At 32.7% G+C, this 23,226-nt stretch overlaps 3 protein-coding genes across 7 annotated transcripts; 1 reads left to right on the plus strand and 2 right to left on the minus strand.

Moving 5' to 3' along the window:
• Positions 1 to 1,544: 1,544 nt before the first annotated feature.
• On the minus strand, positions 1,545 to 6,566 carry LOC127241188 (uncharacterized). 5 transcript variants are annotated; one of them, XR_007836488.1, is made up of 4 exons: positions 6,331 to 6,566; positions 5,336 to 5,433; positions 3,002 to 3,745; positions 1,545 to 2,114 (listed from the first exon to the last, which is right to left on the minus strand). XR_007836488.1 is itself a non-coding variant. In XM_051260113.1 (4 exons), exons 1-3 carry the CDS (start codon positions 6,120 to 6,122, stop codon positions 3,508 to 3,510), a joined length of 354 nt encoding a protein of 117 aa, XP_051116070.1. In that variant the 5' UTR covers positions 6,123 to 6,566; the 3' UTR covers positions 1,545 to 2,111; positions 3,002 to 3,507. The 5 variants fall into 5 exon arrangements, 3 of the variants coding, with proteins under 3 accessions (XP_051116070.1, XP_051116069.1, XP_051116071.1); XM_051260113.1 differs by having other exon boundaries at positions 1,545 to 2,111; positions 6,105 to 6,566; XM_051260112.1 differs by having other exon boundaries at positions 6,105 to 6,566.
• Positions 6,567 to 8,125: 1,559 nt separating this feature from the next.
• LOC127241228 (E3 ubiquitin-protein ligase WAV3-like) lies at positions 8,126 to 9,835 on the plus strand. The gene is made up of 3 exons (XM_051260159.1): positions 8,126 to 8,659; positions 8,727 to 9,641; positions 9,764 to 9,835. The coding sequence occupies exons 1-3, from the start codon at positions 8,126 to 8,128 to the stop codon at positions 9,833 to 9,835; spliced, it is 1,521 nt and encodes a 506-aa protein (XP_051116116.1).
• Positions 9,836 to 17,687: 7,852 nt separating this feature from the next.
• On the minus strand, positions 17,688 to 19,133 carry LOC127241230 (E3 ubiquitin-protein ligase WAV3-like). Its single transcript, XM_051260160.1, has one exon. It carries the CDS (start codon positions 19,131 to 19,133, stop codon positions 17,688 to 17,690), a length of 1,446 nt encoding a protein of 481 aa, XP_051116117.1.
• Between the last annotated feature and the right edge of the window lie 4,093 nt (positions 19,134 to 23,226).

The following is a 23,226-nucleotide window of genomic DNA, read 5'->3' on the forward strand; positions in this document are numbered from 1 at the left end:
TTTATAAAATTATATGTAAAATTGATAACAAATAGAAATATGATAATTTTAATAAATTATCATTATTTTCCAAACTAAAATTTTGATATCATAAATAGAAAAGTGTATATATTATATATTTTGAAATCTTATAAAATTTACTAGATTTTAAATTAATTTTTTTATATGTGATATTGAAAACATAAAATATAGAAATTCAATAAATTGCCATTATTTTTCAAAATTAAATTTAAAATTGCTTTCAACAACGTAAAATTGCATTATATGTATTTTAAAATTTTTTATAATTACAGGATTTTAATTCAAAATTTTCCTAATTATATAAGATTGAAAATACCAAAAATGAAAACTTTAATGAATTGCAATTATTTTCCAAACTAAAATTTAAATTGATGACAAAAATGGAAAAATATATTATATATATTTTGAGATCTTATAAAATTCACCATATTTTAAATTATGAAATTGAAAAGAGAAAATACATAAACTTCAATAAATTGCCATTATTTTCCAACATTAAATTTTAAAATTGTTGTCAAAAATAGAAAAATGCATTATATGGTCTGAGATATTTTATAATTACATAATTTTAATTCAAAATTTTCCTAATTCTATAAGATTGAAAAGACAACTTTGAAGGATTACAATTATTTTCCAAATTAAAATTTTAAATAGATGACAAAAATGGAAAAATGCATTATATATTTTGAAATATTTTAAAATTTATAAGATTTTAAATTAATTTTTTCATAATTTTATTAGATTGAAAAGAGAATATATGGAAATTTTAATGAATTATCATTATCTTCCAAACTAAAATTTTAAATTAATGACAAAAATTTTAAACATATAACATATTTAGAGATATTTTAATATTTACAGGATTTTAAATTTAATTTTCCATAATCCTATGAGATTAAAAAGAGAAAATTTAATTTAATTTATATTATCATTATCATTATCTTCCAAACTAAAATTTAAAATTAATGACAGAAATGGAAAAATACATTACATGTTTTGAAATATTTTAAAATTTACATGATTTTAAATTTAATTTTCCATAATAGAGATTAAAACGAGGAAATATGAAAAACTTAAATGTATTATTTTTTAAAATTATTTCACCAATGTTTGTATTTGTTTTGTATTTTTATTAGAAATAATATTTTTCATATGAGCTACAGAGAATTATATTAATAATATAAAAATAATAATTTGTTTGGCAAATGTGTCAAAGAAATTTTAGGTTAAAAAACAAAACTATAGTAACTTAAAAAATATATGTCAAACTAATGTCACCGGCTTACTTCAATCCCTCGTAAATAGTCAGAAAGTGTTGGAAAGACTTAAAATTTCACAAAGAAATTTGACATCATCTTTAAGTATTACATAAGAATCACATGAAATTGCAAATAATATATTCATATTCACAACTAGTGTAATCTTGGTTGTCGCCTGCCGTTGAATATTGGATGCCCGGATCCCTTCTTAACATGGTATCAGAGCCATGGTACTCGTACTGAGTTTGGATTCTGTATGGATAGTGATCAAAGCTACCATTTTCATCGTCACTTAAATAGAATAGCATTTACACACAAAAAACTCAATACAATCACTCCTCAACTTCATTCCATAAAACAAAAATGACTCGAAGAATTATATATTATATCTGATAATAGTTCAAGTAAAAAAAGACTACAAGAATTCAGATAACTATAACATACAAAGCTTCACAGGTATGATCTTAAAAATACAGCCACAACAAGCTCCCAAACACACACACACACACTTATATATACTTGAGGTTGCCTAACAAACCTTTGCCACTTTGGGCAACAAAATTGGCTGCAACAAATCCTTCGAGTGAAATCATTCTCAAGTTTATTTGAATTTTGATATATCTTTTTACGATCAGGTATCCTCTGCTGAGAATGGGCCATGTGATCTGATACATATATATATATATATGTATAATCCTTCTTGAAGCAAAAATGAACTTACCGAGTAATTTCATTTATGTATACGACGAGCACAATATGAAATATTTGTAGTATTGTAGGAGTATAAATAATCATCGATCTTGTCGGCGGCATCAGAATCAGTGATTTGTCCTTCTACAAGTAAAATTGTAACACTTGAGAGCTCAAAGGCATACACAGTGAAGCATAAGTCAAGTAATATTCAAATTAATGCTGTTTGCAAATGTACTTTAAATTCTAGGAACAAGTATAGATTGACAAAAATGGAGAAAGCATGAACGCAATTCCAGCCCATATACTTTGCTACTAACTGGTTAGATAAAAGCAAAATTATCCTCGATAACCAGAAGAAATGGGAATAGAAAAATTATCACTCAAAAGGCAACACAACATATGCATAGAAAATTCGATGAAGTACTTCAGCTAGTTATTGATTAGCAACTACGATGAGAATGGAGAACATTAAACATAAAAGCCAAATTTATACAGTAAAATAACTAGAAGAGGTAAATAACATCCCAAAACTTAAAGATTGGTGAATCTTCATGATGACTACATTAAATCTTTTGCTATCCTATAAATGGTGTTACAGTATATGGCCACAATCGCATTCGGGCCACTATGTGTGTCTTAATATTCATAAGAATAGATTTTAAGCATTTGCCGCTCCAAAAGTCCAAACCTATCTTGTCGATCATCCCACATCTGGATATAAAACCAAGTCATACAGTAATACTTTTCTGTAGAACGCTATGCCATTCCAGCACCATACTATCGCACTTAGCTTCAGTAAAGCAATGGGTCATTGATATACTATGGCATTTGGTTTCGATAAAGCAATGCGTGTCACCGTTCTTACTTTGACATGTGATTGCAATAAAGGAATAGGCGGGACAAGTAAGGAAAGTAGTATAGCATAAATTAAAAGATCAACTCAGTAATACCCAAAATACTATCACATATTTCTTATAAGCAAGTAAGAAGAAATAGCAATTAACATATAAACAAAGATATATACTTACAAGTAACATTGAGTCTAGGTTCATTAGGCTAGTCGGAAGTATCAAGCCATTGCATTCTCTACTCAAAGCATTTCCGCAAAGCATGATTGTGAGACGTTAAGTTCCCAATCCAAGGAACGAACAAATTCCATGGTATACTAATCAGGTCAAAATCCAACTCCTTTAAAAGATTTTCTTAATCATCCCTGCAGGCAAATGAAAGAATTATGTAACAGGCAGCTGCCCCTCTTGTGCATCTTAATCATCAAAGATTGCTGCCTCCTCATCAAATCCTTCGCATCAAAAACTTTCCCCAAGTACAATAGGCTAAGAAGATCAGAAACAGCTGCCATGTGTGTCTTTTCCCTTTCCCTTTCTCTACCCAAGGCCTTGAAGATTCTTGAACTTCAAAAGTTCAAATTCCCCACCAACAGACCGGACAGCAAGGGGCGAAGATTCTCCAATTCCTTTATTCCAGCCTTTTCTCTTTCCCTTTCTCTACCCAAGGCCTTGAAGATTCTTGAACTTCAAAAGTTCAAATTCCCCACCAACAGACTCGACAGCAAGGGGCGAAGATTCTTCAATACCTTTATTCCAGCCAGAATGGACGGATTAGAGTTGAAGAGCGCCTCCTGCTCTTTTTTGAGAGATTTTTCCCTGGCGAGGGACTCCTCCATTCTGTCAATGTGGTTGAGTTTCTTGCGCATAGCATGGGGACACCTGTTGTCGACGCTGAGGACGGGGAATGCCAATGCAGCAGCCTTCCTGTCGACATCAGAATATGGTGATTTTTCCTACTACAAGAAAAGTAGTTCAACACATGAAGGCTCACAAGAGGGCACATTAGACACAGCATAGATCAAGTAATATCAAATTAGTATAATCTGCTCATGTATTTTAGATTGATATGGATGGAGAAAATTGCACATTCATCACATATAGTTTCCTACTAACTGGTGAGATAAATGTAAAAGTTTCCTAGATAACAACGAGGAAATGGAAATGAAAAAATAAAAACTCAAAAGGCAACACGACATAACCATAGAAAATGAAGTACTTCTACTACTCATTGATTAGGTAAGTACGATGAGATTGGAAAAATAGAACTCAATAAAATAACTAGCAGAAGTTAATAACATCCTAAACTCAAAGATTGATGCATATTCATGATGACTACATTGAATCTTTTGCCATCCTATAAATGGTGTTATGTTTATAGGACCACAAACTATAACAGGACATGCACGCCACGTGTTCTGTGAAAACACAATGGCTTTTAACCTAAAGGAATACGACAACTGATGAAGAATAATCCCAAAGTCAATAGAATAATTCAAAGATGGCGACAAACCATCATTCAATACCAAAGCCACACAAACTTCAAATGCAAATAAGTTTCCAGAAAATTTTTAAGCCAAATATATGCATCACAACTTATGTTGTTTCTACCAAATAGATGGCGATCGACTTATTGTTTGTAGGCAAGAATATTAATAATTCACTGCTCCAAAAATCTATACCTATTTTGTCAATAGTTCCACTTATTAAAATAGAATCAAGCCATTTTTTGGTTTAGGTTCGGCCTCAATGGGAAAAGAAAAGCAATGTGAAATGCCATTCTTATAATTAGACTTTTGGTTGGCGCCATTTGTATAATATGGCATAGGGTATGAATAAAGTAATATGTGTCGCTGTTCTTATACTCTGACACATTTCAATAAAGAAACAGATAGCACAACTTTTCGACAAGCCATTTTTTCATTTCTTTTATTTATCCTATTTTATATATTCTTCTTAAATTCTATATGGTTTGTATTATTTATTAATTACTACGCATGATTTGATTATTGTATTTCATTATCTAGCTCGTATAATGTATTTTATTTGTAGATTATTTTTCAGTAAGCGAGTGCATATAATAAAATGTCTTCCCCATTTCACTTGCAGCACAACCATGCCAGTGACATATATACTAAAGTAATACAACAAGAAATACTAAGGCAGAGATGTATCTTCCATTTTCTATTCCATGTTTTAATTCTATAAGCCGATAGTTCCTCAATTGCCTTGCCTATAGTTCTCAACTTTTACAACGCTCCAAATGAAATATCGACTCAATTTAAGAATATTGAAAGTGAATACCATTTTAATAATATGCTACATTGGACTCAGTACTATCATATTATCAGTATGCATTCCATTGGTATAGTCAGTCCTGCATGACCAAATAGGTTTATGTTCCGTTGCTTCAACTCCATTACAAAAGTGATTTCTTATATGGTTTGTGATTCAAATAAGACGGATGATTTCAAGAATGTACATGGAACAAAATGGAATGAAAAGACACGTACATACATTGCAAGGTTTGTCATACAAATCTGCATAAACTTGCACGTCCAACTGCCAGTGATGGAGGGCTTCCCCACATTTTCTTTGATGGAGCTCAACGCAGTCTGTAGACAAGAAAAAACATGAAACAGAACACAAAAGTTCTAAGGAAGCAATCCAGCTTTTAAGATACACAATCAGTAACATTTTAACATTCTAAATTATTAATAGTCCACATGAGCCAATGAGGCAGCAGATCCGAGAGTGAGATAGTGTCACCGTCTTGGTTGAAAGACCTGTTAGCTTATCATAACAAAATATTGTCTATATATTCAACTAGAAGTTATAGACCATCATAACAAAAGAGAATCCTTGAACTCGGAAAAGTGATCACTTTGAAGAACTTTGTGATAAACATTTCCAAAAATAATCCTTTCGGAAACATATCACCTTTAATGAAAAGAAGAAGAATAATAACAATAACAAATACTTCTAGTTGAATAAGTAGAAGTAAGCAGTGTCTCCATAGATAGTAAGACACATTTTTTCATATTATTTTTTCTTCTAGTTTTCCAAAAATATACATTTCCGCATCGCATCAGTCAAACGAGACAAATGTGCAATTCACCAACAGACTAACACATAAAATTATCGACTATATATATGCTCTATAGTTTCATTTACCGATCTACATCAGATATTCATAAATAGTAACACAATTAAGCAGATTAGTAAGGCATATATAAAGATTAATGCATCAATACTTAAAAGACTATACCAAAAGTCCTGTACTCACAAGGGAAAGCGAATGCATGTCTGTTAGGGAAAGGGAAAGAACTTTCTCAACAATAATCAACAATAATCAGGTCTAAATCCAACTTCTTAAAAAAAAAAAATCTTTGTTGATGATGGAATCATGCAGGAGACAGCTACGAGAGCTACTCCTCCTCTCCTTCATCCGAATCATCAAAAATTGCTGTCTCCCCATCAGATCAGTAACATCAAAAATATTTCCAACGTACAGCAGACTAAGGAGATCGGAAGCAGCAGCAAAGCGCGCCTTCTTCTTTACCCTTTCCCTTTCCCATTCTTTAACCATGGCGAGTGAAAGTTCAATTTCGCTGGCAACAGCGCAGGAAAGCGAATAAAAGTTCAATTCTCCAACTCCTTTACAGCGGCCATAAGGAGCGCCTTCTGCTTCTTGCTGAGAGATGGCGGAAATAACGATGAAGAAATTGGAGGCTTGCTAATGGCAGCAAGAGAGAGATGAAGAAGAGTCTAGAGAGTGAATGGACAGATAGATATATATATATATATGTATATGCAGGTTCTTTATGGTGACGGCTGTCGATACACTGTGCAACAATATAAATAAGAATAATCTCTCTATGATATATTCCCTCCGTGCCCGATAAGATGGGCATGTTACCGTATAGGAAAATTCAGGTAAAATATAATTAATAAAAAATTAAAAATTATATTAATAAAATAATTATTAATTAAAATAATTAAATAATTTAATTAAAATTAAAATAAATTATAAATTATAAATTTTTAAATATATAAATATAATTAACTTTTTAAAAAGAAAATTGCGAAAATAGAAAATAAAGGAGTATTATTTCTTTCAACCATGATTTTTTAATTATTTATTTTTATGTAATAATTTTAAATAACACACCATAATTTTATAATTTTTCTTTATAAATAAAAAAATAAAATAAAAAATTAATTAATTATTTATTTTTATAATATAAAATTAATTTAATTTAAGATTTTTTATGCAAATTTTATATTAAAATAAGAATGATGTATTATATAATTTATCTTTATATTTATTTAGATTTACTCTGTATGTCCGGCAATCATTGACACTTTTGGTTTATAATATGATATTTAAAGTAATAATATAGAGTATGATATTATTCTATTATTTTTTATGTAATTAGTATTTTTTGTAGTTTTAAAATAATAATAATAATGTATATGACTTAAAAATTAAGAATATGTATTTAAATTAAATATTTTTAAAATTATATCTAAATAAAATATATGTAATATCAATACTCTCTCCATTCCATCGAAAGGTTGTCATTTTTTATTTTTGTCAGTACCCTTTCAACGTACAATATATTATAAAAATGTTATTATTTTTATATTAAACTATTTTTGTATTTTTTATTACAATCCAATATAATACTGATATTAAAAAATTTACGTGAAAAAAGCAAATGTCACTCTTTCACCGAAACGGAGGAAGTATTATTTTATAATGAATAAAATTTTATATTATATAAAAAAAATAAAAAAAAATATATTTATTTAATTAATTAAATAAATTAATGAGAAATTTTAAATATATATAGAAAAAAAATAAGAGTTTTAGAAATACCAAGATTTTGAATAAAATTTTCAAGCAATCTGAATCAGACCGAACTTGACTTACAAATATCGAAAATAGACTGACCGGCCCGGAATGAATAAACCGGCCTGGCCCGGAATCGCAACCGGTTAATTTTATTTACAGCTCTTTTGACTATTTTATTATTATTATTATTACTTATTCAGCGCCCCGCTCAAACTGCATTCTCGAACTTGTTAGCAGTTATTTCCATCTCCCATAACCACTTTAAAGCTTCCTTTGCTGATATTACTATATACGAAAGATCTGTTGCAGATCTTTAAAAGATTACTTGAATCATCAGTCTCTCCTTCACCACTCAAATCAAAGTTTCATAATCTGCAATCGATCCATTTCTTCGCATTCAATCCAATTTCAAAACAAATTTCCCCATACACAGATCTACTTCAGTTTCCATGGCATCTTCTTCCCAACAAGAACCCCACCCCTCACTATATCTGTACAATGACGACGATCCTCTGCCGGCCGTCGACAAAGAATCGAACGACGGCGACGACGCACCGGAGATCAGAATCGAAGCGGTTCCACACTACCTTGCTCTCGATGCTTCCGCTTCCATATCTTCCGTCTACGTTTTAATTAAACTGGTTGCCCCGCCGATGTCTGAATTCCGGCAAGAGCTCCGGCATGCTCCGATCGACCTCGTTATAGTGCTCGACTCGAGCCAATGCAGCTTCGACGACTCGTACATGGCTCACATTAAAGAAGCACTTCATTTCGTTATACAGAACTTAGGCCCCTTCGACCGGCTTTCGATCGTGTCGTTCGCGAATCAAGCTCGACGAATTTTACCGTTGCGCGCAATGAATGGCCGCGGGCGAGAACATGCGGCGGCAGCAGCCGAGTCGATCGTGGTCGAAGGTGGCTCGGCGAATCTTGCCGAGGGGTTGAAACAGGGGATTCGAGGAAAGGCGATACGACGAAAATCAGTTTGCGAGTATTATACTTTTATCCCACGCGAGGCAAGCGTCGCCGATTCGCGACAAACATTTCCAGTTTCCTATTCACGCCTTCGGCATTGGTCGGGACCATGACGCTGTCGCAATACACGCGGCGTCGGATAAATCCGAGGGCAGCTATACGTTCCTCGAGTCGTATGGAACAGTTCTTGAGGCGATTTCTAGCTGCATTGGAGGTCTTTTAAGCGTCGTCGCGCAAGATGTTCGCATAACGGTATCGGTGACCTTGCCGGTAGAAATCAAAGAGGCGTACACCGGAGGGTTCAAAAAGATCAAGTCCGGTGAAAAGAATCAAGTTACAGTACACGCCGGGGACTTCTACGCCGACCAGAAAAAGGAATTCGTCGTCCGTATAGTGATCCCTCAGCTGTTTTGTGAAAACATCGACGGATTTGGGAAGGCGCCACCGGTGAATATCGTATGTTTATACGACGATTTGGTGACACAACTCTCGGTGTTGGTAAAGTGCCCCTTACTCGAGCTGGACAGGGCGACGACGACATTCTTGCCAGGCGAAGAATTTCGACCAGGAAATGAGATTAATGCATTCTTTGCCTGCCTTATTAGCGCACATCGGATCGAACTTGCTCGATCGTATCTAGAGGAGGGCAATTTGTCGAAGGGGACGGCTGTTATCTCGAAAGCTATAAAATTCCTCGACTCCTTATCTGCCGCTGTTCATGATGATCGATGCGGTTGGGCTTCGGGTGAGATGCACGAGATTCAAAAAAGAGTAAGAAGTTTGGAGGAGTACAAAGCCGGTGGACGAGCTTACATGCTCTCGACTATAAGTTCGCTAAAGTTTCAAAGGGCGACGACAAGAGGCGATCGACTGCCCAAGGCATTCACGATGCGAGAAAAAGCTTTCGACGAATGCGACGCAGCTCCTAAAATGGCTACAAAGATGAAAGACAGCTTTATTACCGACGGAAATCGCATCGAAGATTGGATGGTTTCTAAGGACTGATGCTAAAAGTATGGATCATATAAGTTCGTTGTTGTTGTTAGCTTTTGGTTTTAACATTTTTGTGTCCTGATCTTGTTTTTCGATTGTCTATGGCTTTCGCTATGCAGCCATTGTCGTCATCCCTACAAGGTTTCCATTTACAGAATATATCTGCTGACATTGAGTCGAAGTTAAAGTGAAGAATGTTTTCAGCTTAAATAAGGATTGAGGAATGAGTAAATTATGTTATAGTTAGAGTTACCGCTCAATTAATGGCACGGTGGATTGAATAGGTTGAAAATTAGATTTCTTGATAAAAAAAAAAAAAATTGTTTAGATAAAAAAAAAAAATTGAAAATTTGATTTGATATTTTGTGAAAAAATAAAAAATAAAAAAAAATTAAAATTGTATTTGATATAATATTTTTTGAAAAATGAATAGTGTCATATATAATTGAAAGTGTGTTGCTTAAATAGAGCGTTTATAAACAAATTAGCACATATCGCTGAATCGAAATAATAATAATAATAATAATAAGCAAGGCGCAGCAAAAGTAATTGAAATTAGGGATGTCAACGGGGCGGGGTTCGGGACGGGTTCTATAGGCCCCGAGACCCGCCCCGCTAGAAAATATTAAGCTCCGAGATCCACCCCGCCCCGCCCCGCTTTCACCCGGCCTTAGGACCTGCCCCACCCCGAACCGGAGGGTTCAGGGCCAACCCGACAAATCCGTTTTTTTAAAAAATATGGAATAATAAATATATATTTTTTTAACAATCGAATATTAAAACAATCGCGGTTGAAAAAGCAGAAAAAGAAATTAGAAATTTATGGTTGGGGGCAGACAACTAATTGAGTTTTATGTTTAAAATTATTTAATTAAATAAATAATATATTTTTATTATATAAAAATATACATATATTAGGTATAATAATTTTAAAAAATTATTTAGAACAGATGACTAATTGAATTTTATATTTAAAATTATTTAAATAAATAAATAATATATTTTTGTTATATAAATATACATATATTATTAGCTATAATAATTTTAAAAAATATCCGGGTTCGGGTTGGGGCTGATTTTTAGTAAAATCCGTATCCCGCCCCGAATTCGACCGGATTTAAAATTTTAAATCTACAATCCGCCCCGAAACATATTATTTAGACCCAAACTCGCTCCATTAAGAACGAATCCGAAGTGGGTCCGAGGCTAACCCGCCCCATTTTTGACATCCTGATTGAAATGTGTATATATTAGTAAGTGCGTTTGTGATAAATACACAATATAATGAAATACAATATATATATATTTTATATATATATATTTATACGTAAAGAGATAGAGAGGCAGAGAGATAATAAATATGAGAGAGAATGGGAACTTTGGTAGTCAAATTCATATAGATACGTCGTTGCCTCTATTTCATTACTTATTTTTTTTTTTCATTTATATTTAGGGTGTGTTTGTGTGGGGGAAAGGATTTTAAATTTACTGTTTATTTTATTTTATTTTTTAAAAATATTAAATTAAATAATTATTTTTTATTTTTTATATTATACTAAAAATTAATTTTACATTCAAAATATTACATCAAACACCTATTTATATCACATCATACAACTATTCAAATTCAAAATTTTTACTACTCAAAATTCAAATCCTCGAACAAACACAAACACGTGTATATTTATTTCTATACAAATTGCTTTCTGTATGACCCGTTATAATAATCAACTTCTACAAACTACTTTTACTATTTTATAGAACCCACATAATTTATTTATTTTTATACATTTTTATTACATAATATATATTATTTATTCACTTCTGTTGTACATAATTTGTTCCTCTTTTTTATTTTCGTTATATTCACATAACTTGTCCTTTTTTTTTAAAATATAATTATAAACTTTAATCACATTTAAAAAGTTATATTTTATAATTTTTTTAATCTTAATTAAATTATTTAGTTTTCTTAATCTTAATTTATAATTATTTTTATTATAGAATAATTACTTTTACTAATATACTTTTTAATTACTTACTAATTATATTTTACCTAAATTCTCGCGTTTATAATGACACGCTCAAATTACATGGGACAGAGAGAGTATTTATTTATACATATTTCTATATATTTTTAATGTATAATAATATTTTTTTTAATATAATATTATATTTTAATTTTTAAATATTATTCTATATAAATTTTAATATATTGAAATATATGATTCAATATTTTAAAATTTAAAATTATTCAAAATAAATCAATATATATATATATTTATAGATTTATGTTAAATTTAAAATTTTAAAATTAAAAAAAATAAAAAAATTGAATAATATTTAAATTTTTTTTTTTTAAAGGGTAACCTGCAAGAGGCTCTCGTAATAGCATCTCCAATTAAGTACAAATGGCTATTTATAAGCAAATGACATCATCCTTGGTAATCATTTTAAATTTGTCGCGTGACACCTATATATTATGAAAGATAGGTCCCACTAATTAAATGCATTAATGATTTAATATTTTCTCCGTCATTAAAAATAAATGGAGAATTTTGATATAATTCTGCGTCAGATAAAATATATTTAATGTTCGGTCCCTACATGTTATTTCAAGATATTGCACTTTCTATTTTTGTAAAATATTTACAAATAGTTTTTTACTATCCATTTTGCCCCTAGAATGATGATTTTATTTAACGGATATATTATATACTCCCGTTGAATTTACGTAAACCTACATTCTTTACTTACGTACTCTAAAATTATCGTGTTATACATGTTTAATTCCTATGTAATGTACCTTGATTTATTATTTATATACTATAATCGGTTATAAAAATAACTCCAAAAACAAAACCAACCTAAAAAATACACACGATCTTAATCACTCATTTTTTTTTGAAACCTTTCTCCTCTCATTTTTAAGTCGTCGCCTCCGATCGTCATCCTTGAAATCATCATTGCGAATGCACTGAAATTTTTTTTTTTTTTTTTTTATCAAAGACCAACCGAAATGATAAAACAAAGGTGCCCAGTCTGCTCAAAATGTCGAAGAGAGTCTCCTCTCCCAAACGAAGTTCAAGAATTAAGTTAAAAATTTTGTATTTGTAAAATCGATATCTTAGTTTTGTGCCTGTTTGGTTTATATAAGTCTAGGTGCCAGTCGAGCTTATTTTGGCATCGTAACCCAACGTCATTTCAAATATAGGTTACTTTGATGTGTTTTAAATTATAAGTAACTTTATTGTATATAAAAAATTTTAGTTTTTATCTTGTTAGCTTTAATTTATAGTAAAATGGTTACGATATGAGGCGGGTGGAGTTCGATTTTTTTCCAATACCGTTGGTGACAATTTGTTATGTGGAGTGACTTTTTTAAGTATTGAAAGTGTTTGTTGATATCTCTTTCGCATTGTAGGTTGTTCATGTATCTATTTTGTCGATTTATGAAAATTTTGTTTGTTTTTACTAGTGTGTGTTAGTGCCTCCAAATGCTTTTGGTTACAACAAATGGCATAAATGTGTGCTCTGATTTTCAATTGATGTTCCTCTACAGGAAAATTATATACTTATATAGTTATGTCATAAACTTAAATTGGTGTATATATGTTCTTGCAGACTTATGTACGCTTTATGCAACACGAAAACTTACTCACTTTGTAGATGGGCTACCAAATTTGACAATATCAAAATGTATTGATAAAAAATTGTTGTGAAGATTTTATCAAAAGACCCTGAAGACACTGTCTAGAATCATTTATCGGATTTTTATTCAATTATTATGCATAAATTGAAAAAAAATTGAGGTTTGAAGCATATAATTATCAAAATTTGGGTAGTTAGTCATTAATGTTATTTTTGTCAAAAACTTTAAGGATCATCATAATTTCTAATTTAACATACAACATATGTGGTTCTCCATAAGTATGAACCTTGGTATTAGATATACGTATACAAAGAATTAAGAAATATATTTTGGTGCGCAAAATTTTATGATTGGGTGTGGAGAAACCCCTAAATTGGAATAACATACTCCAACAAAGATATATGTTCCTCAGTTAATTAACTTACATACTTATGACATGATTACATATACTCATATTAAGGAATAGACTTTGTAAGTAACTGCATACATATTCGACATGTAGTGAAAATAGGAGTACTCACCATATTATCTTGAGAACACCGATGGACACATTCAATGTAAACCTTAATGACAAATGCTTACTTATAGTATGGATAGTACCCATATGTCTCGTGTATAATATTTTACTTCTCATAAAAAATTCCCTTGTGTTTCCCGAATTCATTAAAATCCCTCATAGTTCTAAAATTCCAAAATCTACTCGTGATTTCTAAAATGTTACAGGAAAACCTCTCTCAATTAAGACTTAACTGTTGAAATGTGATTTTTAATTTTTAATCTAATTTATTAGAAGATTCAAAAATTTCTTTCATTTTAATTTTAAGTCCGATAAACCCTACATCAGAAAATTCTAATCTTACAGCTACCAAAAATTGAGAAAACCAAACTTGAATTTGAACACCAAATTTAGAATACATTTAATCAAACGGAACGAAGACGAGAATGCCGCTCAGCGTCGATTTTTTGCTCACCCAACCTAGAAATCCAACTTTACTCAATCTACAATTGACTTTTGTTTCACCCAACCCAGAAATCCAACTTTACTCAATCTACATCCTATACAAACCGCAAAACGCCAGTTCAAACTGCCGGTTTACGGTTTGAACCGGCGGTTCAACCCTTATATTTTTATTTTAAATTGGCGGCGACAATTGTGGAATGTTGTGGACAGGTGGCAATTGAAAAGGAGGAAGAGAAAAAAGAAAAGAATTTGAAAAAAAAAGAAGAAGATATAGAAAGAACCTGGTGGGTGCGGCTGCGGTGGCGACTGTGAAGAATGTGGAAAAAAGAAGGAATAAATAAAAGAATTGAAAAAAAAAAGAAGAGATACATAAAGAACCTAGTGCAGGTGCATCGGTGACCATGAAGAAGAAGAATGAGGAAAGAAGAAGGAAGAAATAAATCAATTGGGGAAGAAGAAGAAGAAGAAAGGGGAGAGAAGAACATGTTGCCGGCAGGGGGAATGTGCAATGTGGATGTGTATGGTTGATAATCATATATCGCATATGATAAATATTCATATTATTTGTAATATTTGGTTGATTTTGATTAGATTTTACATGATTTGGGTATATATTATTTATATGTGATTTGCAGGAAAAAAAAAAATAAAATTAGAGAACAAAAAGACCCAAAGCCCAATTATTACAAAATTAGAGCAAATATAAAGGAAAGAAAGAAAGGAGATGCGCCACTTTTGCCACTTTACATGCCACGGAGGAGAACACCTTGCAAAACAATTCCAAGGAGAAATTGCACAAAGGTAAGAAGGAGAAAAAGTCTTCCAAAAAGATTTCGAGTTCTACCCCTACCAACATTATTCTCAGGCGATGTTTATCTTTGTTTTCTTTGTTCTTCCTCCTATGATTAGCCAGTAGCTTACTTTTCTAGTGTAGGAGTGAAAAATAATTTTGTATGGATTTGAGAGATTAGACTTGTTTTGATTTATCATATTTCTTTTGTTCCTAAGTATTTCTGTGGTTTTTTATTTCTTTGGTTTATAATCTTTTATTTGGTTGGATATTGTGGCCAGATATTTCAATTGGATTAAGGATTTATTGCTAAACTAAATTAGATGTCCGTAATTGTTTTTCAATTTGGTTCAAGTAGCAAATAGTGACAAGTACCATTAGGAAATTACTTAATCAATTTAACAATTTTGAATTAGGCTATTCTAGTTCATAAGACGGTTAGACTAGTAAATTCTTTATGGCATCACTAGGGTTCTAGTATAACTAGGGAAGCAATTGACGGACGTACCTAGACTGTCGAGAAATTAAGGAAGAGTTGGTTATTAGGCGCGTGTCGGTAACTATAACTAATTTATTTAGAAACCAGTAAAATTAAATATTTATCGATGATCAAATCCACTATCCAAGTTGTCAATTTCATTCATAGATTGAAAACTTATTTTTATTGAATTTATCTTTTAGTCGTAGAGTTTTTAATTTGTTATTTTATTTTTATTTTCTAATTCAAAAATCCTCCATTTTATTATATTTATAAATTAAACAATCGAAAATAAAACATTTTTAATTCCCTTAGAAGACGATCATACTTCATTGATACTACATTATTTTTATTGCAGAAGTAGGTTTATTTTATTTAAATTTTGCAGCGTGTGACGAACGTCTGTCGATGGTGTAATGGATTAGGGAAAAACTGTGTATTTAACATAAATAATACGACCTCCGTCCGATTCTAAGGGTATTATTTACTTTTTGTGTGTTGATATTTGAATATTAATTATTATATCAAAACGTAGTACAAATTAAGAAAAAATTGCAAAAATATTTCCATTAGTATCTTATAATACTAAAAGAAGGATATTTGTACAAAAGTTATACAAATATAAAAAATTTGTAATGTTAAGTACATTGACGCAAAAGGTAAATGTAACCTTTAGAGGCGGACGGAGAGAATATTATATTCATAATTTAATTACATAGGATCAATCACATTATTTATTATATAATATTTAGGGTAAATTTTATAAGACCCTTGTGTTTTTAGTAAAAATACACAAAACATCCTATATTTTATTTATTACGTGAAACTCCTTTGTGTTAATGTAAAGTTTGTACGAAACATTCTCCTTGTCCAAAATTGATCTTTAGTTTTAAATAAAGACCTATATTACGCAAGTCTTAACAAATAAAAAATAAAAAATATCTTAAATAATTTTTTTGAATAAAATAAATAAATAAATAGTTGTTTAATCCTTCATTTTATAGTTTTTTAGAGATAAATTGTTATTGATTTTTACACAAGCTATAAAAATAAATGATTGATCAATTATTTATTTATTAAAAAATAATTTAAAATATTTTACGTTTTTTATTTGTATAAAACTTGCATAATTTAAGTTTTATTTAGAACCAAACATTAGTTTTGGACAAGAAGTTGTTTCGTGCAAACTTTATATTAACAGTGCAATAAATAGAACACGAGAAATTTTATACATTTTTATAAAATATAGTGGCATATTATATAATTTGCCCTAATATTTTCAATAAAAAAAAATCAAATAATTTAAATTCAAATATTTTCAAATCAAAATCTTTTTTCAAAACTCATATCTAAATGGAGTTAGAATTTTTTTTAGGTAGATTAAAATATAGATACCAGACTGTGTTTTTTTTTTTTTTTTTTTTTTTTTTTTTTTCTCTCAGTAATTTTAATGTGATTATTATTATTTAGTTTCGGAATCTTTCGCTAATTTGTTCAATAATTTATCCGGCAATACACAATTTTGAATCTTTTATCGGAAACGCCCAAGCCGAAAGTGCGCACGGACCGAACCTAATACCCTGCAAATTAAATTCGATAGGCCAATCACACTACACTAAGCGAACCACGTGTGGCAGTGACATAAGATCGATCAGTTTTAACAAGACCAAAGTTAAATAGACAGGGACAATTAATTTTTTTAAGAAATGAAACATGGTTTCATTTGAATTTCCACATAATAAATCCTTTAACCTTTTAGTAATTCACCTACCCCAAAATGATATATATGAATAATTAAAATCATCAATATTATGCTCAAAAATGGCAAACATACTCAGATGTTTTAAATCGTTCCATAGATCATCTATAACAACCATTCTTCACTATAAATGCAGACTGCTTCCAATGAAAGAAGTTGCTTTATTATTCTGTAAATGGAAAGCTTGTAGGGATGACAACAATAGCTGCATATATAGCGAAAGCCATAGACAATCGAAAAACAAGATCAAGACACAAAAATGTTAAAACCAAAAGCTAACAACTAACTTATATGATCCATACTTTCAGCATCAGTCCTTAGAAACCATCCAATCTTCAATCCAATTTCCGTCGGTAATAAAACTGTCTTTCATCTTTGTAGCCATTTTAGGAGCTGCGTCGCATTAGTCGAAAGCTTTTTCTCGCATCGTGAATGCTCTGGGCAGTCGATCGCCTCTTATCGTCGCCCTTTGAAACTTGAGCGAAGTTATAGTCAAGAGCATATAAGCTCGCCCCCCAGCTTTGTACTCCTCCAAACTTCCTATTCTTCGTAGAATCTCGCGCATCTCTGCCAAAGCCCAACGGCATCGATCATCACGATCAGTGAAAGATAAGGATTGGAGGAAATGGATCATTTTTGAAATAATCTCCTTGGCATTCGATACATTTCCCTCCTCTAGATACAATCGAGCAAGTTCGATCCGCTCTGTGCAAATAAGGCAGGCAAAGAACGCATTAATCTCATTTCCTTGTCGAAATTGTTCGCCTGGCAAGAATGTCGTCGTCGCCCTGTCCAGCTCGAGTAAGGGGCACTTTACCAACACCAAGGGTTGTGTCACCAAATTGTCGTATAAACATGTGATATTCACCAGCGGTGCCTTCCCAAATCCGTCGATGTTTTCACAAAACAGCCAAGGGATCGCTATACGGACGGCGAATTCCTTTTTCTGGTTGGCATAGAAATCCCTGGCGTGTACTGTAACTTGATTCTTTTCATCGGACTTGATTTTTTTGAACCCTCCGGTGTACGCCTCTTCGATTTCTACCGGCGAGGTCACCGATACCATTATGCGAACATCTTGCCCGACAACGCTTAAAAGACCTCCAATGCAGCTAGAAATCGCCTCAAGAACTGTTCCATACGACTCGAGGAACGTATAGCTGCCCTCGGATTTATCCGACGCAGCGTGCATTGCAACAGCGTCATGGTCCCGACCAATGCCGAAGGCGTGAATAGGAAACTGGAAATGTTTGTCGTGAATCGGCGACGCTTGCGCCACGTGGGATAAAAGTATAATACTTGCAAACGGATTGCCGTCGTATCGCCTCTCCTCAAGAACTCGAATCCCCTGTTTCAACCCCTCGGCAAGATTCGCCGAGCCACCTTTGACCACGATCGACTCGGCCGCTGCTGCCGCAAGTTTTCGCCCGCAGCTATTCATCGCACGCAATGGTGAAATTCGCCGAGCTTGGTTCGCGAACGACACGATCGAAAGCCGGTCGAAGGGGCCTAACTTCTGTATAACGAAATGAAGTGCTTCTTTAATGTGAACCATATACGAGTCGTCGAAGCTGCATTCGCTCGAATCGAGCACTATAACGAGGTCGATCGGAGCATGCCGGAGACCTTGCCGGAATTCAGACGTCGGCGGCGCGATTAGTTTAATTAAAACGTAGAGTGAAGAGATGGAAGCGGAAGCATCGAGAGCAAGGTAGTGTGGAACCGCCTCGATTCTGACCTGCGGTGCGTCGCCGCCGTCGTTCGATTCGTCGTCTACGGCCGGCAGAGGATCGTCGTCATTGTACAGATATAGTGAGGGCTGGGATTCTTGTTGGGAAGAAGATGCCATGGAAACTGATTATGAAATGGATCGATTGCAGATTATGAAACTCTGATTTGAGAGACTGATAATTCAAGTAATTTTGTAAAGATGGAAGCTTTAGAGTAGTTATAGGAGATGGAAATAACTGCAAGCAGTTCAAGAATGCAGTTTGAGGAGTGATTATCGCTGACTAAGTAAATTAATAATATAATAATAATAATAATGTTATATAATAAATATTATATTTGGTAAGTATAATAGTATATATATATATATATAGTGTGTATTATAGATACAATATATGTTCATGTAATGATGATATATATATATGTATGGTGATAGCAGTGTGTGAATGACGCGCGTGTGTGTGTGAGTAAATATATATATATATATGTATGTAAGTAAATTGAGTGAAAGAGAAGGAAGAGAATGAAATATTGGGTGGGATGAGACTTCTGCTTGTGTATTTCATTTTATTGAATTGGGTACTTACAGCATAGCAATAAATAACATTTGTGGTTAATAATATACCACACAAGTTATCAACGCACTTACTACGTATATAGTATATAAAGTATTCAAATAACATCTACCTAGTTACTACATGTACGTTTTGTAACACTCCCCCTTGGATGCTTTCATACGGAAAATGTGTCTCGATAAAACCTTACTATGAGAAAACCCTGTGAAAAAAAATCATAGTGAAGGAAAAAGAGTACATCATTCTTGTATTAATGCGCTCCCCCTGTTATGAACTTTATTTGATGTCTTACATCCGACGCATTCCAATTCCTTGCACCAGTTTGTTGAATGTTGTAGTCGGTAGCGTCTTCGTAAATAAGTCTGCAAAATTTTCAAAAGATCGAATTTTTTGCACATCAATTTCACCACTTTTCTGAAGATCGTGAGTGAAAAAGAACTTCGAAGATATGTGCTTTGTCTGATCGCCTTTAATATATCCTCCATTTAACTGAGCTATACAAACCGCATTATCTTCGAATAATGTTGTAGGAGGTAATATATCATCGGAAATCAAGCCACAATTTTTCTGAATATGGTGAGTCATAGACCTCACCAAACGCATTCACGACTGGCTTCGTGAATTGCTAAAACCTCAGCATGGTTTGAAGAAGTAGTTGTTATCGTCTGTTTAGCAGATCTCCAAGAGATTGCGGTTCCACCAAAAGTAAATAAATAGCCAGTTTGAGATTTTGCTTTGTGTGGATCAGATAGATAACCAGCATCAACATAACCAATTAATTCATTTTGAGATTCACTCGAATAAAATAAACCGAGGTCATGAGTCCCCTGAAGGTAACGAAAAATGTGTTTGATACAATTCCAATGGCGCTTTGTGGGGGATGCGGTAAACCTGGCCAGTAGATTTACTGAAAAATATCTGGTCTCGTACAATTTGCAAGGTACATTAATGCGTCAATAGCGTTGAGATATGGTACCTCGGGGCCAAGTATTTCTTCTTTTTCTTCTCTTGGCCTAAATGGATCTTTACCGGGATCAAGGGATCTGACCACCATTGGTGTACTAAAAGAATGAGATTTATCCATATAAAATTGCTTTAATACCTTTAGGGTATATGTGGATTGATGGATAAATATTCCATTGTTCACATGATCCACTTGTAATCCCATACAATATTTTGTCTTTCCAAAATCTTTGATCTCAAATTCTTTCTTTAGATATTCAACTGCAATTTGGATCTCTTCTGGAGTTCCGATTAAATTGAGATCATCAACATATATCGAAATAATGACAAAATTTGATCCATTTTTTTCTTGATAAAGACGCATGGGCATATTGGATCATTAGTATAACCTTCTTTTATTAAACATTCGTTGAGACGGTTATACCACATTCCCCCTGATTGTTTAAGTCCATATAATGACTTCTTCAATTTGATGGAATATGATTCCCTTGGGTTTAATTTGTATGCTTCGGGCATATTTAATTCCTCATGAACTTTTATATAAATATCAGTATCCAGTGAGCCATGAAAATATGCAGTTACTACGTCTAGAAGACGCATGTCGAGCTTTTCTCACACTGCTAGGCTCACAAGGTATCTAAATGTTATTCCATCGACAACTGGAGAGTATATTTTATCAAAATCTACTCCAGGTCTTTGTGAGAATCCCTGAGCTACAAGACGGGCTTTATATCTCACAATTTTATTATGCTCATTTCTTTTTCTTACAAACACCCATTTGTATCCAATTGGTTTTATACCATCTGGTGTTTGAACAATTGGTCTCTCTTTTGTTTAATGAGTCAAGCTCTGATTGAATCGCATGTTCCCATTTTGGCCAGTCATTTCTTTACCGACATTCATAAACTGATTTTGGCTCTGGAGCCTCGTTTTCTTCCATTATATCAAATGCTAAATTGTATGTGAATGCATTATCAATTATTGTCTCTTTGCAGTTCCAACATTTTCTTGAAGTAACATAGTTAATTGAGTTTTCAATAATTTCATCATGTTCTTCAAGATCGTGCTCTTCTGGAGCAATTATTTCAAGGTTGACTTCCTCATTAGGTTGAGGTTTATCAATGTCATTCATGATATTTTAATGATTATCATCATTAATTCCTCATTTCTTTCGAGAATGTTTGTCTTTGGAACCGAGTGGTCTGCCACGCTTTAAACGTGTGGCTGATTCATTAGCACTTGTAATTTGTCCATCAGGGACAATTATTTTAGCCGGAGCATTAGCAACTTGGATATATGATCGAGTGACTTTGCTCGAGCCATTGAATGCATTTGGTAACTGATTTGCAATATTTTGCAAATGTATAAAGCGTTGAACTTCTAGTTCACACTGCTTTGTATGAGGGTCATAAAAATTCAATGGGATTTTCCAGTTAATATCCCTTTTCGGTTCATTTTTGTCTCCCCCTAATGTTGAAAAATATGATTCATCAAAATGACAATCTGCAAATCTTGCAGTGAATAAATCACCCGTCATAGGTTTAAGATATTTTATAATTGACGGCGATTCATATCCGCCATAAATGTCCAATCTACGTTGAGGACCCATTTTTGTACGTTTGGGGGGTGGAATAGGAACATAAACAGCACACCCAAAAATACGTAGATGAGATATATTTGGTTCGTGACCAAATACTAACTGGATTGGGGAATAGCTATGAGAGCTTATCGGCCTCATTCTTATAAGTGTTCCTGTATGTAAGATTACATGCCCCCAAGCTAAAACGGGCAACATAGACCTCATCAGTAATGGTCTAGAAATCAATTGCAATATTTTAATAAGTGATTCTGCCATACCATTTTGTGTATGAACATGAGCAATTGGGTGCTCTACATTAATTCAAATCGACATGCAATAATCATCAAATGCATTTGATGTATATTCACCAGCATTATCCAGGTGTATAGTCTTGATGGGATTATCGGGGAATTGTGCTCGTAATTTAATAATTTGGGCAAGCAATCTCGTAAATGTCATATTGCGAGTAGATAATAAACAGACATGTGATCATCTGGTAGATGCATCGATAAGCACCATAAAATATTTAAATGGCCCACAAGGTGGGTCTATTGGTTCACATATATCCCCGTGTATTCTTTCCAAAAATGTAGGTGATTCAATACCTACTTTAGCTGGCGATGGCCTAGTTATCAATTTTCCCTAAGTGCAGGCAACATAGGTTAATTCATTTGAGTTTAACACTTTTTAACCTTTTAATGAATGGCCATGCGAATTCTCAATTATTCGCCTTATCATTATACTGTCAGGATGGCCAAGACGATCATGCCATATTTGAAAATCGGTAGTCTTTTGATCTACCGTGAGGTGTGTTTCAACAACACCTAATCTGGCATGATATGAGCCAGTAGAGAGTGAGGGTAATCTCTCAATGATGCATTTCTTTTTATCAATGAAATTGGTGATCAATAAAAATTCACAGTCGGTATCACTCATAGTTTCAATGTGATAACCATTTTTCCGAATGTCATGAAAGCTCAGTAAATTTCTTCGAGCTTTAGTGGCCAATAGTGCATACTGTATCACAATTATCGTCCCCGCGGGGAGAAATATAATGGCTTCTCCAGAGCTTTCAATTAATTTTGCACTGTCACTTA

This window comes from Andrographis paniculata, unplaced genomic scaffold, assembly GCF_009805555.1.
Source record: "Andrographis paniculata isolate CXL003 unplaced genomic scaffold, ASM980555v1 Contig82END, whole genome shotgun sequence".
NCBI lineage: Eukaryota > Viridiplantae > Streptophyta > Magnoliopsida > Lamiales > Acanthaceae > Andrographis > Andrographis paniculata.